Below are 17793 nucleotides of genomic sequence, written 5' to 3' on the forward strand. Positions count from 1 at the left end.
AATTGAATAACAGGGTGGCATGGTGGCACAGTGAGTAGCGCTGCCATCTCATAGCCCGAGTGGTACGAGAGAACATGGGTTCGATCCCTGCTCAGCCTCTGTAGAGTTTGCATGTTCTCTCCGTGTCTGCATGGGTTTCCTCCCACAGTCCAAAGACATGCTGTTCAGGTTTCCTCATAGTGTGTGAGTGCCACAGAGAGTGTGTCTCACTGATGTATGGATGAGTGACCCATTAGTACTGTATCTAGCAGTGTAAGTTACCTTGATGAATAAGGTGTATGGACTAGTAACACTACATAGTATCCATTGTAAGTTGCTTTGGAGAAAAGCATCTGCTAAGTGAATAAATGTAAATATTAACTTATTCTTGATTTGTACCTTTGCCATATCACCTACCTATTAAATTTTTATTTATTAATTTAGTTGACACTTTGTTCAAGGTGACATAGTGTCAGATGAGCAGCTTTACAATTATTTATCCACTTATGCAGCAAAGTATTGTTATGTATAATTCAGGGTAAGTACCTTGATCAAGACTGGAATTCAAATGAGGGACCTTCAGATTAACAAACTCAAACCACCACATTACCTTCTGCCCCAGGTGAAAGGACAACATGCACTGAGTGTCTGAGTGTTTTGCTCTAGCTGTGCTCTAATGACAGGCTGCAGCATATTGGCTTTTAATGATGAGCAATGTTCACATCAATTAAAATATTACACAAACACATCTTGTTCTGATTACATTTTTATAAATGTAAATATCTCAGCGTATAGTTCAATAGTTTTAATAGTTTGTAGTAAATGCAATGATCTTATACTAGTAGAGAAATCTTGTCTTTCTAAGGCAAAATTAATTGTTACAGTAATGGCAGATGAGATTAATGTAAACTGAAAGTGAAAACTGACTACTTACAATATATATGTTTACATTTTTTCATTTAGCAAACGTTTGTTTCCAAAGTTACGTACATCTCCGATAACAATAAAAAAAAATACATTATATCAACAGAAGGAGAAATCTGGAAGCAGATATCACAGGAATAGCTGCAAATAAGCTTTTTCAATTATTAAACAAATACTTATTAAAAATTTTTAAACAGATAAACATGTACACATCTATCAAACACTTAAAAGACCAGGGCAGACATGAGTCCAAAAGAGGTGACCCAACTAAACTCCCCAACAACCCAACTCCAAGAATCCGTAATTACTAAATCCTGAGTTTCAATAAAAGTTGATACTGGATGCACAAACCTATCAAAAAGTTCAGCAAAACAAACTCATAAACAAATACAAAAGATTGTACAAATGATTACTCACTTTGAGGGAGTTCGTGCGCACAGGTTTTCCGTATGTTCAGGAGAAAGCAGGTAAGGCCGCACAGCAAAGACGGCTCACGGTGACCCTCATTCGACACACGTAGCTCAAACTCAAGTTCCGAACGAGACTCCAGCCACGAAGGTCATTCGGCAATTAAAGGTCCGAATATGCAGCGGAAGGCATGCTGGAGACAGATAAGATGCCCCTCGATAGCAGGCAGGGTAAAGGAGCTGAGCTAATTAGTATGAGCGAGGAGGAGCAGCGCTGGGGTTTGTCCGTCTCTGGTCCGTCTCTGGTCCGTCTCTGGTCCGTCTCTGGTCCGTCTCTGGTCCGTCTCTGGTCCGTCTCTGGTCCGTCTCTGGTCCGTCTCTTCAGGGTCACGGACCATACAGCACCTCTACGCTCCTGTTTTCTGGAGCAGCCAAGCAATTACACCCTGTCTTTCAAAACCTCCCTTTGGAACTTATACACAAGAAAATAAGTCTCCCTACACCAGATATTAAATGATATGCAAATACAGTGCGCATCAAAGTCTCAAACAAAAACTTACTTGTCTGTGCAGACTTCAAAGTAAAAGAAAATCTTGAGAACTGATTTGACATCAAAATGTTATTTCTTATCACTCTTATATACTTATCCTTATCCCACCTTCCTATTTAAAGTTATATCTTTGAGGGATTTTCATAATTATTTTAATTTAAAGCAGGTAAAAGTTCCATTCGAGAAGCCTTGTTCTTTCAAGTTCATGTTGCACGCAGACATCTTACGTTCTCAGATCTTACGCAGGTAATGATTTTACTCTACCCTACGTACTTTAGGTCAGACCACTCAAGTGTGGAGGAAGGGAACTTTTACAGCGGCGAGGGGCACCGGGAGAGATATGAACCCAAGTCTCCGACACATTTAGCAACTGAGGAGTGAACCTGCACCAGTTTCAGCAAAAAGGTTTCTGAGGGACAGAAACCGCTGTCACTGCCCACCACCTACCTTCAGAGGTTTCATAATGACAGCCATATTTTGCAGCCATTTTCCAATGAGGGATGTTTTCTTCGAATACAGGCACAGCATACACAGAAAATTCTAACATGAATAAAACGGTCTGCATTCATCCTTGCAGTCCATTCAGACATAAATAAATGCTATACTAAAGAGGCATCTTGAAAATATGATTCTGATTCAGTGTTACCACTGACACTCTTGACTATAGTGGGCAAATGACAGCTTTAAAATAATAGACATCTTTTTACATAAATGCGTACAAAGAAACATACTCACTTAAAAAAAAGAATCAATTAGTGAGCATATTGTTCTAGAACTTCATTCCAGACACATGATTAGAGTGTAAACTGAAAGCAGCTGCTGGATTTTACACGATAAAACAGGAAGATGCAAGGAAAACTATGGTCTATCTGTATGAGAATGCAGTGTATTCTTTTCTTTCACAAAATTGTCATTGTAATTATTGAAGCACAAATAGTAATAGTTTTTCCATCTGAAAGGTTCATCCCTGTGGATCAACTGCACTGAGATAAATAAAAGTGATGACGACGATAATGATGATTACGATGATGATCACACCCTGACTGTATTGATCAAAACTTGGTGGAAATTTACTGGGCCAGATAAAAATGTACAAGTGAAATGCATATGAAACTCCCTTATACAAAAATTTTGTTTCGACTTCATTTTCCACTTACTAAGGCATCAGATCTGGTGTTTTTCCCTTCACAGAAATTGTATATCTGAATGGTTTTAATCCTACAAGGAATTCACATTACCACCTGAATGTCAGTTTCAAGGGAAATGACTTACAAATATTCAAGCCTGCACGTTCCCATGGAAACAGAATATATGACTAAGAAAGAATTCTGTTCGGTATTATTCTTTTGGCTACATTACAATGATTTTTGACATTCTGCGGTAGCAGTTTTTCAACATGAAACAGTTCCACAATATCGTTCAGACTTCTCTGATACATACCTTAGTAAAATCGTATGGGGATTGAGTCATAATCGGATAATTTGGCTGGAAAAACCTCTACAAACATTCCAATATTTTCCTAGCCCAGGGAACACTAAGCACAAGGCAGCCTGAAACATTTTTGTGCCAGTGATATATATTACAAAAATGAGTTTTCATAACTGTCCCAACTGCTATGTTAAGACACAGAAGAAGGAAATAGTACAGAACATTAGTCAGACAGGAATAATCCCTAAGTGACTTGAAACATTTGGATAAAATATAAGGTTTCCCTTCTGTACCCTATTTCTGTCTCAGCAATTTCAAATACTGTTCGTGAGACAAAAAACATATGGTATTAACTTGAAACTAAAACCAAATGAGGATTTACATGTATACTCACAGGCACGCTGGGCCTTCTTTTACACTATTTTGAATGCTGAAAATGTCCTGTTCCAGAGAACACGTTGTGTTAGGAGAAGCTATCAGATCAATTCTAGCTACTACCACTAATGTTTCACAAAAAAAATACACTCCCATGCAAGTACTAAACCCCTGGCTGATATTAATTCAGGCACTCTTGAAGCTTTACATCAATTCTTTCCCTACCAAACTGTACCAACATTTTATACTCTCCTTGGCAAATACCTCTGCTTGCTCCTCTGTGAATACTGCGAACCATTTCAGCTACACTTTTTATCCTATAACAGCAGTTCAGTAATTCCTATCAATTCCGTGAGATTCTAACGACTAAACAGATAAAATTCAAAAACACAACAGTTTGTATCGTACAATTCCAAGTCCAGTTACTGCATACCTCATGTTGGTATTAATCATAGACTAACCCAGCTTCATAGTAGTTCTGGGTAAAATTCATTATTCTTCTCAATCTTTTTCCTATTTTTATGATTTAATGATTTCATGTGTATTCAATAAAAGAAGAGATGTTTAAAGGAGCTGCAATCTTCTCTTTATTAAAAATAAATAAATAAATTTAAAAAAAAAAAGAAATAAATGCTACTGGCATGGGGGGTGCGGTGGCGCAGTGGGTTGGACCACAGTCCTGCTGTCCGGTGGGTCTGGGGTTCGAGTCCCGCTTGGGGTGCCTTGTGACAGACTGGCGTCCCGTCCTAGGTGTGTCCCCTCCGGCCTTACGCCCTGTGTTGCCGGGTAGGCTCCGGTTCCCCGTGACCCCATGTGGGACAAGTGGCTCTGAAGGTGTGTGTGTGTGCTACTGGCATCCCATCCAGGGTGTATCCCCTCTTAGCCTTGCACCCAATACTTCCAAGATGGGTTCCTATTCACCGCAACCCTGCTCAGGATAAGTAATTATTACAACTGGATGGATGGATGGGTGAATAAAAATGCTACTTCTCTAGGAACAGAAAAACATATGCATACAGTTGAGTGGCAGGCCTATATAGACACATTCAAATTCCAGACCCAAGGGCAGCATAATAACTACAATATTACCCTAGATAAATTATGGGGGGACTACCGCTACTACCGCTATACAGTTTAAAAGTGCCTTTTTCAAGAAAACCCAGGTAAGCTGCATTTTCAAGTGCCGCAGTATCTGTGTTGTTGATGTACAGATTTTGCAACTGGATGCCGCTCCTGGCATCAACCCTCACCATTTTACCTGGGCTTTGGATAGGTACTGACTAACCAGAGAATGGTGCTGCAAACAATTAGCATCACCAATCCATCTGAAGCACATCTTTGGACTGGGGAGGAAACCAAGGTACCAGAGGTAATCCACGTGAACACAGGGAGAACATGCAAAGTCGACACAGAGGAAGTGGGGATCAAACCTATGATCTCTTGCACAACCCAGGCATTGTGAGGCAGCATCACTACTCGCTGCACCATTGGACCCCCCCCCAGGATAAATTAAGGAGCATGAAGGGTAAACCATGCCACACCGTAATACCCTCACACAGAAGGGGCATGCGACTGATCTCAGACAATACCCCCACACACACACTAACTGAAAACACCTGTACCGAGCAGGGTCGCAGCAAGCCAGTAACCTGGCAACATAGGGTGTAAGGCTGGAGGGGGAGGGGACGCACCCAGGACAGGACACCATCCCATCGTAAGGCACTCCAAGCAGGACTCAAACCCCAGACCCACCAGATAGCAGGCACAGGCCAAACCCGCTGCGCCACCACACCCGCCTGCCCATATGATACCCATAACAAACATTTACATTTATTCATTTATCAGATGCTTACCTCCAAAGTGACTTACAACAAACACTATGTAATAATATCAGCCCACACCTTATCCACATACCAGTGAAACACAATTTCTTTTTGTCACTCACACACTATGGGTGATTTTAGAATCAGCAAAACACCTGAACAGCAACTCTTTGAACTGTGAGGGGAACTCGGAACACCTGGAAGAAACCAATACAGACACAGGGAAAACGTAGGAACTCCATATAGGCTGGTCAGGGATCAAACCCACTTCCTCTGTCACAACCCTGCACTGTGAGAAAACAGCATGTCTTGCTGTGCCACCATGCCACTCCCGAGACACCGTCCATCTGACTTTCCATAATGGTGTCAACCAATCCATGCTTAGCTAAATTCCAGCTATTCAGAAAAAACACCATTCATTAAAACTGAATAATTTATCTTCCAAGCCGTTGAAACATGAAACGACCTTCCAATATTTGGTGATCTATGGTCTTCATAAAAAAAGTTATCCAAGATGGAATTCTTCTCCTTGTAAGTCCACATTCAGAATTTGTTCACAGATGCCACATCGTAACACAAAGATTCCTTCATCCTTTTTTAAGAATATTATATTTTATCAAGGGGTTTCCAGAATTTAAACAAAATAATCACTGCCATTCAAAAAGAAATGCCAAAGAGCTTCCTGACAGTAACAGTGTAAAGCCAGCCACAACAAAATGAGAAAAATCAGGGTAGTACATAGAGTGAAAGAAAATGACCAAATGGGCTACATGCAACGTTACCTGATTCTCTTCCTGTGTCAGCCTCATCTGCTCCTTCATCACAGAGGTGCGAGCGGCCTCCTCCTTCCGCAGCACTCTCTCCTTCTTCAGTTCTGGACTCCAGAAGGTCTTGATGCTGTTCATGGAGGAACCCAGCTTGTTCTCCTTGACCTCCATCTCCCTGCGCAGCAGGTCGTTCTCCCTCTGCAACTCCTTCAGCTGTGACTGCAGGTCCATCATGGCATTGTCACGCACCTGCCGCAGGGCGGGGCTCACTGTGTGGGGGTGGGGACCCAGGCCAGCCCCATGCTCACCGTAGGAGGATGTGTCGCTGTGGGGAAGGCCAGCCGAGGCAATGTTCGGGCTGCTGCCCATGGCTGTGACCCGACCCCCATAGGTAGCGCGGCTGGTGGCCCTCCCCAGTGTCATAGTGCCCTTTGGGTAGGTGGTTGAACCTATTCCCTCATGGTCACTCAGGTACATTGGTCCTGAGGTGGCGTAGGCCGCATTCAGAGACTGGATATTCTCCATGGACAGAGTCTTGCCTGCACTACCACCACTGCCCCCAGCAACCCTCCGATGTCCCAGCCTTGGGGACCTCGGCAAGCGGGGAGACCTGGAGGGACTTCCTTCCAAATTCCCGACTGTTCTGGCACTTCCATACATCTTCGTCAGTCTCCACCTCCTCTTGGGATCCCCTCAGAAAAATAGGTCTCGTATTAAAACAGAACAGAGAAACTGGAAATGGGCTGCTTTGCTGCTTGGTGTTCTGGCACTGCGTTGAGTCACTTGATTGAGTTACTGGGTTGAGTTTCTGCAGTTCATTAAAGCAGATCTCACTGCTGTTAGCTAGTGCACTGTAGCCCCTGGAAAATGTAGAAAGTCTTTCTTCTAGACCTGAAAAAAGTACAGTACAAAAGAAAACAGTCACAACACTAAGAATTTATAATAGCAATGCATGACGAAATAAGGGTTTGAAGATATCAAAGGTACCACATATTGTCAACTGTCAATCCATTGATAGGCTTTTGGGTTTCAATCCTGTAGTTAAAGTGTACATGCAAGTCAAGAGGAGACCAAAAATGAAATCTGGCATCCAGCATGTTTTAATATTGCTCAAATTAATAGTGTTATTCTTTCCCCTCTATAATCAGTTATCGTCAAGAATAGATTGCATCCATGTCCTATCAATTCCTATCCAGGGGCCTGAGTCATAAGCACAAGGGAAATAATGAAAGTTTATCTCAAATTAGAGCAATAACAAACACAATTACACAGCCAATACAGTCTCCCACTGTCAAATTAGCAGCATTTCTGTAATGTTTGTTTTTTGCATTATTTACAGTGAGGAAAAAAAAAATTAGATGTTTTAAATCTTAAAATTAGTCATTAGGACTCCCCTCTCCCCACTGCTTCCACCTAGCCTCCATCACCTACAAACACCTGTCTTCCTCTACGTGTGCCCAGCTGTCTTCACCACATGTTCTCTCTCACCTTAAACACCATACCACACAGCAGAAGATGCTGCCACAACAAACATAAACAAAAATTCCTGCCAGCAAACAAGCACATCGGTACAGTAGCAGTTCTTAGTAAGCAAGTGATTAGTAATCACAAATTTATAAATAGCAAGCGGCACCACAAGCAATGGAGTGTTTTGCAAACACCGCACTCATTTCTTGGAAGAATTATAAATTGCTCCAGCCCTCCTGCAATATTTAGTTTATTCCTTGACAGTTCGCATATGACATAAATACACTGAAAAACTGAAGTGGCAGCATGACAGCCACTTACTTAACTTAGAGTTTTTTCCTAGTTATACAACTGGGTATGCCAGCTCAATTTATTTTAGGCATCTAATTCAAGGGTCACACAGCTGGGAGTCTCCTAAGATTTGAACCCACAACCTAGGTTAGAAGGCCACTGCTTAACCTGCTGCCCTTACATTCAGCATATTAACATCTGAGACAGAAAATTTCAAGTGCATACAAGAAAAAAGAAACAGCTCCTTGCACAGATGTGTTATGAAGAACATACAAAGGAAAGACTTCCAAGTCTAAAATACACAAAACTTGAAGCACTAAAAAAACTTCAACAGTAAACAACTGCCAACATTTTCAAACTTGAATGAAAAAAATAAAAGAAATTATGTAAAACTCGGGTGCCAGCTGGTAGCATAGTGGTTAGAGCTGTTGCCCTTGCACGCAAAGGTTGCAGGTTTGATCCCCCTCTGGGTGTAGTGCACTGGATGAGAGCAAGCATTCGAGACTTCAGTAACATGTTCAAAAAGGTTTGTTTAATCATAAAACATTAACATAGCAAGCTTGATAAAGAAAATGAGTGTTAATTTTTTCTTCTAGGTAGGATATGTAGCTTTTTAAACACTTTCCATATTAAAATCTTATCAGGGTTATAGTAATCCCTTACTTCTAAAAAGGAAAAAGGAAATTTATTTGTAAAGGGAATTTTTTTCCCCAAAATTATCAATAGGCTTTCTGCCTCTGAGCCGTTTCTGTGATCTTTCTGTGGCACCTATAACTGGCACTCTGTTCCAGCACACAGAAATATTACAAAAGAATAATGCCTGATTTGAGAGCAAGACTTGCCATTTCCTGGTTCTTTCATACACTAACCATGCATACATAATGTGCATCAGCTCACAGCACCACCATTGCATCCGGAGAGAGGGGTGTTGAAGCCAAGGTGTTTCGGCTGTCCGCTACATATGCTTCCCCTACAGGGCTGGTGGGGGTGGGAGTACTGGAGGACCACACACACCCTGCCTTGTAGCGATACTGCTGAGAAGAGAGCCATTTCAATACCAAAATTACTGAAAAGAATGTACCGAGTCCTGAAGAAATAATCAAATCCCTTGTTATGTTGACTCATCGCAACAATGAGACATTATGGGCCATTCTGTCTTGTCTTATAATTCCTGTTCATTTTCACCCTAATTAAAATACTTGTCAGTCCTGTGTAACTAGTATCAGCCCACAAAAACCCTGATGCTGAGAACACCAGCTTTGCAATCCTGTAGCACACAGCTATTAACTTGTAAGAAAAACCAAAATGTTATATAATATAATATTGCAATTTTACATGGAATAGTGGTGCTTATCACTACTGCATCCTCATTTTGACAGCTAAGGGTTAGACAAATTACTACACCTGACAAAAAAAAAATACTGAAAATACCATATGGTACATTTCTTTGCTTTGGTAACTACAAATTGCTGGCAGTGGGTGTGACTGACATGAGACAGACTGGAAAATCCTGTTGAGATGTCCCCTAGGTCTCTGTTTGCCAGGATAGGCTCTGGACCACCATGACTCTGCATCACACTAGTGCTTATCAATAATAACTGATATGAAATCCAGGTAGACATGAAATGTCACTGATTTTTAAATATATTAAATTTGGCAGTACAACAGTGAGTAAACATGGCTGGAAAAGGTAACCCTTTGGAAGTTTTCTGGTCTCTACATGTTGCCAGCACAGCACAAAGTCGTACACAGAGAATGATAACAACCCTAAACTAATTAAATGCAAAAAATGTTTGGAGGCAGAAGACAGGCTGGGTAGGCCTTATCTGCCTCGACAAATGGTCGGCTCACTGCAAAGCCAGCAATGCAAAGTCAGAAATGGACGTGATAACAATACCTAGGATGGAATATAAAAATACAAATGCAACATGCACACAACAGGAAAAAAAAAAAAAAACTAATTATTGTCCTATGAGCAATGCAAAACCCAGACAGGCAATTTATTTCTTTACAAAGGAAATGACATTAAAATACAGTGTGTGTTTGACAAATTTTTTTATGACAGACCATCTTAACACAAGCTTTGAATTCTGCTTGTAAAAAAAGGAATCTCATACGAAAAAGAAAAAGTGAAAAAAAAAGTAGTCCCCAGAGAGTGGAACAGAAAAGGGCTGGAAAAAAACTGCAAGGACCACCAACGAGGCCAGGCTGGTCACTGTACAAGTGGCTCAGTGTGCCATTGAGAAGGCAAGTCACGTTCCGTTTCTCCAGGAAAAACCAGGGTAAATTTAGAGGACAACTGCCACAGGAATGAGCAAATTGACAGATTAGTGAAATTGGAATGAACCTGACTGTAAATGCGGGGATTCAGACATACAGAATGGGCGACAGCACACTACCCGTGAAGGAAATGAATGACGTAGTCTTCAGTCCAAGAAGGGTTTAACTAAATATTACTACACCCACAAACAAGGAACAGCTTCACAATGCTATCGTTATCGATAACTGTGTGTAAAGTGCACGAATGAGGAGGTCCAGAGCCTTTCCCAGAACTATAGGATGTGAGGTTGCATACAGATGAAGTATGAACCTAAAAAAAAAAAACAACATTGTCAGCCAGAGTCCCAATAAAAGTGTCACATTGTTCTTTCTCTAGGCTACCTATAAATCAGATGAATTTCTATTCAGTTACTCAGCCGAATCTTATAAAAATAAACATCTCATATTACATACGAATACGTACAAAAATAATCAAGAGAAATATCATTTTTCAGTGTGAATTTTACTGCACATTTTTAATAGGGCATGCAACATCATGTAATTTTTTTTTTATTATGGGAATTCATACACCTGTGCCTCACGGGAACGACAGCAGCCTCAGAGAGTGACATTAATTCACACTCAGTCGCGTAAGTAATTTCGTTATGCATAAAAGTGTGTAATCCCAAAGTGTACTCACATGTACACTAAAGGGTTAAACGCATCTCACACTGATATAAGGACCATTAGTACAGAGCGTAGCCAACCTCACTGTCTAAAGTCCCTCCCATTGCCGTCAATGATTGGATTTTTAGAGTGTCTGGTGCTGAACTCTGCTTCCTTATTGGTGCATAAAGCTGTCAATCATATCAATGGTCAACGCAATGAGAGCCGAGTTCGTGTGAGCGACAGCAAATTTCTCCCTATAATACTGCTTTTGAACCACTGGCATCAATTAAGTGATCACACATGGAATGAGCATTTAAAAAAAATATTAAATACAGCCGCAAATACGCTACTTAAAATGCCTACTGCATGAATGCAAGGTTTCTGCACCTGTTGTTTTAATTTCGTTGCATTCGGGAGATTAAAAGCAAACCAGTTTTTAAATGAAATGTTTCCACATGATCCTGTTCACACACAACTGGAATTTTATTTTACTGCCCAGCCATCCCCCCCTTGATTCAGGCTTGAAGGCTTTTCTCCAGCTCCCCTAAAGTGAAATTTAACTTAACATTTGTCTTCTTCAGACACGAACGGTACACCTTTACACGCTGACACGGGAGCGGTCCTTAGCTTAACTTAAATAAATGAATGAACTCAAGACATTTCTGTGGAACCTCAGCATTTATATACACACACACACAAACATACACAGACACATAGACCCTCACACCCACAGATGGTTGTGTGTGTTAGTTCGAGGGCGGTTCACTGACTGACACAGAGAAATGTCGAGTGAGGGGAAACGCAGCGTCTCCATCCTCCCCACCCAGTTTATTATCCTGCCACATGATCCAGACAAAACACAATAAATTTATAAAATACAAAAAAATGAATCAAAACGCCGGCTAAACTACTCAAGCATCCTTCCGTGTCTTTTTTCACCACACACCCGTCTGTGCCACATAAAACGAGCCCCCTGACACAGACAGGAGAATAAAAATGTTCATTCTTGCTCGCATCAACAAACGTAACGTGCACTTTTTGCATTACATAAGAATAAGCCCTTTAAATTAATAAAAAGGCAAGGCGTCAGGGTAAAAGCAGAGTGAAACGCGGCTCCGTACCGGGTTACCGTGTGTGCGCGCGATGGCAGTCCCGTGCCCTCCGCTCAGCTCCACTCCACAGTGAGAGCGCTCGTGGCGCGCGCTGCCATTGGGCCGCCCTGGCGCTCGCGCTCGCGCTCGCGACTCGCGCAGCGCTCTCTCCTCCTCGGCGCGGAGCAGCAGCAGCTGTAGGGATGATGATGATGATGATGTTAAAGGGGAAGCCTCCGCGTCGCACGGAGCGGGACGCGCTCGACCTGCTCACAAACACTCCCGTCTCTGTCCTCTTCGTGTCACCTTCAGCCTCCACCGGCTGCCGGTGTGGCCTTTACGTCTAATGATTGATACGGCGCAGTTGTGTGCCGGAGGGGACAGTCAGATACCTGTCCGTCGTGGACTCGTCTGGAACGAGGGGTCCTCACCTCACCTGGCCTGGGGGGTCTTGTCTTGCGCTGCTGCGAAATCATCTAACTAGTACATATATTAAAAGTGAAATAAAATATCACTACGCTGTCGTGGACGCGATTCTGATGCAACTGTGTTCGCTCTAAACTGCGAGTGCGAATATTAATTAATCTTCTCAAAATATTTATGACTATGACTTATCTTATTATTATGGATATTTCTTTTTGGAGGATTCCTTCGCTTTCATCACTTTCTTCAGGGCTCCGTGGCCAAGAAACGGTGAAGAACCTCTGGTTTGAAAACTGACAATATAACACAGTATCTAAAAGAAGTCGAGTAACTCACTCTTGTTCAGATGGTACCATTTAATACATGGATGGAAATAACTGGCCTTTCCATTGTAAAGTGAATACTGACCTATTTGTTACCACCATGTATTGTCATTATTACATTTTTTTGTTCCAGTGCCTCCTTCCTCTAAGGCATCTAAGGTGTGATACCCCACGGCACATTATGTAACTGATACGTAGGCCTACTCATATTTCCAAAAAAAAAAAACAAGTCTAAATACAGATTAAAGTGTATCAGTATTGAAAGTGTTTCAGTCCTGAAAAACAGAAATACACATTAGGTTTTAAAGAAAAAACTGAAAATAGTTCTGTGACCACTTGTAAGAGTAAAGCTCAGAGAAAACACCGTACTGAAGTGTAGTATGCAAAAGTCAGAGATTATTACATTCACAGAGTGAGCATAAATGAAAGTCTTCTGATTGCAGCTGATAGTGACTGATAGTGGCTGTCGGTTATCATGGTCCACTGACCTAGTTCCCGTACGGAGGGTGCAGGGAGGTAATAGGATACAGGCAAATGGATCAAAAGAACAAATCATGTTAAGATGTCAGATGCTGTCACTGGATACTGTTGGAAGCTAGAAAAATGTTGCTGACCGTTAGACAGTAACATCGTTGTACTATTTATGCATTCCATAAACCCAGAGAGAAGGGACAGTGAATTCTAAGCGCTGGCCTTGGTGAGAAAACATGTCTATGGAGATTTATGTTCTGACTGTAAATCACAGGTGGCCTCTTCCAGCATGGGAACCCTCGCTTTCCAAGTTGTATTCAATGTGTGACAAAAACTAAACCATTTCATTTTACTGTGGTAGACACTGGCCAGCATAATATTCAACATATGAAGAACTGTAATGCACAATTTAGTTTCTGTCTACAAATTTCCGATAAGGGGCAAATGAAAGTTAATTGAAGGAACTATTCATATAGTAAAGAATAAGGATAACATTATTTTCTGTTAGTTTGTTCACTGACATCTTTTTCTGTTGTAACTTACATTGTCAGGATAGTTACAATACATCTGTATTTTTAAGGTACACAGTAGTAATCACATGATGGATTACTGCAAATATCTCCCAGGCATGAGTACAGTAGTGTGTACTGTGGAGATATTTGCAGTAATCTATCATGATTTCTTTGCACTAAGTGATATTTGCACACAATACAGAACTGTGGTCAACACAAGATCAAGACCATCAATTAAACAGAAAAGAAATTAGCAAGATGAAACGCAACTATTAAATCTAAGCTGTTCATACAATAAATGTAAATCAAAGTTTATAAAAGTATTATAAATTATTTAACATTTAGAAGAGCTCCAGGAAACAGACATATTAAGCTAAAACCACAGCGCTGAGTGACATAATAGAGTGGCGATTAAACAGTTCCAGAGTGTTGTGCAAAAGGTAGGTCTTCAAGAGGCTCCTGAAGATCAGAAGACTGACAACAAATCTCATGTGAGCAGAAGCTCACTCACTTTGCAAACAAAAAACTGCATTGTGCGTTTACCTGACTACTCCAATTTTATCCACCAATTATGAAGATGAAACAATTGGCAAAATTTTGAAATATCAGATAAACAGCAGAATTTCAAATTGTTTTGAGATGATGGCCAGCAGGTACAGGAAGCCAACTTCTAGGAATTTACAGAAACCTAACTTAGAACAAGAATGAGAAGAAGAATGTGAAGAAGCACATGCATAACAGTTCGTGAGTAAGGGATGGGTTTCTTGAATTTTGCAGTGGATGAAGAGTTAGGTTTTGGACAGCGAAAGGGTGATGGGAAGTAATAGAGTAGGTCATAAAGTCATCCTGGGCATTACGTTTCAGTGGGTGAAGATGAAAAAGAGGGTTTGCAGAAATTAAATTTTTAGCGGAAGATCTGTGGAGTGGAGAAGCTGAGGTTAGAAAATTAGATTTTGGCAGGTTGGGTTTAAGGTGATGGTCATTTTCCATGAGATGATGCCTGGGAGATATTTGCATGTCTGGTCCAAGACTTTGGGGTTGAATGAAGAGAATGAGATGAAGATCTGGGCATCATCTGCAGAGAGGTGATAAGAAAACTACGAGAAGATTTAAGTGTATTTAAGAAGTGGATACAAAGGGAGATCAGCTGCATGTGAATTGAATTACTCTGAATTACTTGTCTTATTTATATAAGTGACACAATTTATTGCACGTGTAACCGACTTCTTTAAAAGCTTTGTTACAGATGTCAAAACTGAGAGATATTATAAGGAATAATGTTTCACTGTAGCTTTCTGGGGGGTTCAGTGGCTCAGTGGGTTTGACCAGGTCCTGCTATCCAGTGGGTCTGGGGTTTGAGTCCTGCTTGGGGTGCCCTGCGAGAGACTGGCATCCCATCCTGGGTGTGTCCCTTCCTCCTCCAGCCTTACATCCTGTGCTGCTGGGTTAGGCTCCAGCTTGTGGTGACCCTGAATGCAACAAGTGGTTTCAGGTTATGTGTGTGTATTGCTTTCTGATCATCAGCACAGCTCCCTGAGAGCCAGGCCTACTACCAGTCAGACAATAATATTTCAACATGAAGCAACAGCATGTTAGTATTGTCCCCGAAAGCGTAGCGATGGATGTTACGCGTTCAGTGGTGTTACAGCATCCATGTTCCTCAGAGCCACTTCCTATCACAGACAATGAGATTGCTCTGCTGGGTTCTTTTATTCCGTTCTGTGCTTCCAAAGTGCCACACTCACAGCCAGCACTACTGACTGCACTGCCCAGCTGGCTGTAGACCATGGCAGCACCACAAACAATGACTTCAGTAAAGTACCGTATCACATACAGATGGTGCTTCAGTTTTATCCAGGTTAGAGAATTTGGGAAGAAATGTTCTCGGCAAAAAACAGCACAAGTGTTGTCAAGCAGTCTAATTCTAGAATGTATGTATTTCGTGAAGTCTGACAGTCTAAGGAAAAGATCTCCCAGGCATCATTCCCATTTTCATAGCCACAGCCAAGATGTCACTTACATTAATGCGAATTCCAATGACGTGTCCACAAAATGGCAAAACAAGTTAATGAAAATGTATGACTTTTGCCTCGTCAGCAAAGCAGTGCACTGTTTTAGCAACTGTGTAATAGGTGTATGTAACGAGTGCAGGGCTGCAATTAATCATGACAGCTTCATTCCCCCATTAAAACAATTAAATGGAATACTCAATCTAAAAATACCACACAAGAGGTATAGAATGAAGTACAAAAGTGGGGGCTTGGCAGGGTTTGAAAGGTATCTAAAAAGACCATGTCTGCACATTAATAGCACCATCAAAAGGATTCTAGTGCTTCAGGGGAGACACTGATTATCCAGGCTTTTATAATGGAACTCGAAGAAGTACACGCTTTATTTATATTATACTGAAAGCATTGTAATGTTGTGTAACTGGAGTGGCACAGCGGTGTAGCGCCTAGTGCTCGTGCCTTCGGGTGCAGGTTTGATACAGGCGCTTCGGTTGGGTTTCCCCACTGTCTACAGATGTGTGTTTCAGGTGACCTGGTGACTCTACAGTGGCCTTATGTGTGTATGTGAGTGATTGTTGGTGTGTGTGACTGCTCTGGACTGACATTCTGTCCAGGGTGCCCTGTGGACAGGGAATAGGGTCATAACCATATTGATTCTGCAATATACAAGCAGTTATTAATGATGGATGGATGGATGGATGGATGGATGGATGGTTATATTATCATGCGTCGCTTAACGTCCAGGATACGTTCTGACCAATAGGACATTAGGTGATTTGGATGTTGTACCAACATCATATATATCATCCAAGTGCCACAGGTGCCTACATGTTATATGGAGAAATTGTTACTGACGTGGATTGAGGACCAGACCCAGAAGCATACGCCCCTCAGCACCATCATGATCATGTGCCTTGGCCAGTAACATAGATGTTTAGTATCACTTTCAAGTATTATGAATAGATATGTACTGTAACACTTCTACTGTTCCTCTGAAGCACAGAATCCATTTGATGTTCTGTTTAACATGCAGTGTTCTGCCACTCCATAAGGATGAAACATACTTTCTATTTAGAGCATTTCAAAAATGCCATACATTCTCCCCTGAAGCTTATGTTCAGCTTTTTACAAGCACAAGCACACACACAGTCTGAAACCATCTGTCCCAAGCGGGGTTGCGGTGAGCTGCAGCCTAACCCAGTAACACAGGGCGAAGGGACACACCCAGGATGGAACGCCAGTCCATCACAAGGCAGCCCCAGCGGGACTCAAACCCCAGACCCACCAGAGAGCAGGGCCCGGCCAAATCCGCTGTGCCACCACACTCCTCACCTTCTTTACAAGCATTTCTCCAAAATTATTCTGGTTTTCAGAAGAACTCCAATGCAGGCACTACCACAAGTGCCCTCTTACTTTTGTTACGCTAACAAAGACGTCCAGATAGATTGTGTTCCGCTGCCGCATTAGACAATCTCAAAACAACGGGGAGATGTTTTGCACTAGCTCTATGAATTAGGAAGCATACTGCTGCTTTCCGGGCAGATTTTGAGCTCCCAGGCAGCAGAAGACAGTTCCCCAGGGTGATGGCTTCCTTTGTGATGGAGATGCTTTCCTCTGCGTGGGAGATTGCCTTGTGTCTGGCCTTGCTGTCAGAGTGGGGAGATTGAAAGGGGACTGCCAGGTGGTCTCAGGCGACAGATCTCTGACACAAGCTGCCGGAAATAAAAATCTGAAATCCTCCCGAGCAGAATCGAGACGAAAGAAAAAAGCCACCTGAAACACCAACTGCTGCCTCTGAATGTTGATTCCATTTCATCCATTTGTTCATTGCAGCCAGACTGGTTATTTGATTAAATTTATCATTTCTCTTTATGTCTGTCTAGATAACTTCACATTTTGGAAACAATGCAAATTTTTATTTACCTGACCTTTATTTACCTACTTTTGTACAAAAGCAGTTTACAGTGTCAAGTGTGTATACTACAGTGCTTTTGACTACTTACCCATTTATACAGCTGGGTAATT

The 17793-nt window shown here is 41.7% G+C and overlaps 1 protein-coding gene across 19 annotated transcripts in view; it reads right to left on the bottom strand.

Annotated features, from left to right (window-relative positions):
- Positions 1–12501, bottom strand: part of LOC108925612 (ERC protein 2) — a 238838-nt gene extending 226337 nt beyond the window's left edge. For 18 of the 19 annotated variants that reach the window (XM_018737690.2, XM_018737689.2, XM_018737684.2 and 15 more), the window contains exons 1-2: positions 12061–12350; positions 6269–7144 (exon numbers count right to left, since the gene is read on the bottom strand). In XM_018737690.2, coding sequence (XP_018593206.1) covers positions 6269–6913 — 645 coding nt within the window. In that variant the 5' untranslated portion in view covers positions 6914–7144; positions 12061–12350. Of the gene's footprint in view, positions 1–6268; positions 7145–12060; positions 12351–12422 lie in introns of those variants that run through there. The other variant, XM_029249231.1, reaches the window with a different exon arrangement.
- Between the last annotated feature and the right edge of the window lie 5292 nt (positions 12502–17793).

This window comes from Scleropages formosus, chromosome 2 (genome assembly GCF_900964775.1).
Source record: "Scleropages formosus chromosome 2, fSclFor1.1, whole genome shotgun sequence".
Taxonomy (NCBI): Eukaryota; Metazoa; Chordata; class Actinopteri; order Osteoglossiformes; family Osteoglossidae; genus Scleropages; species Scleropages formosus.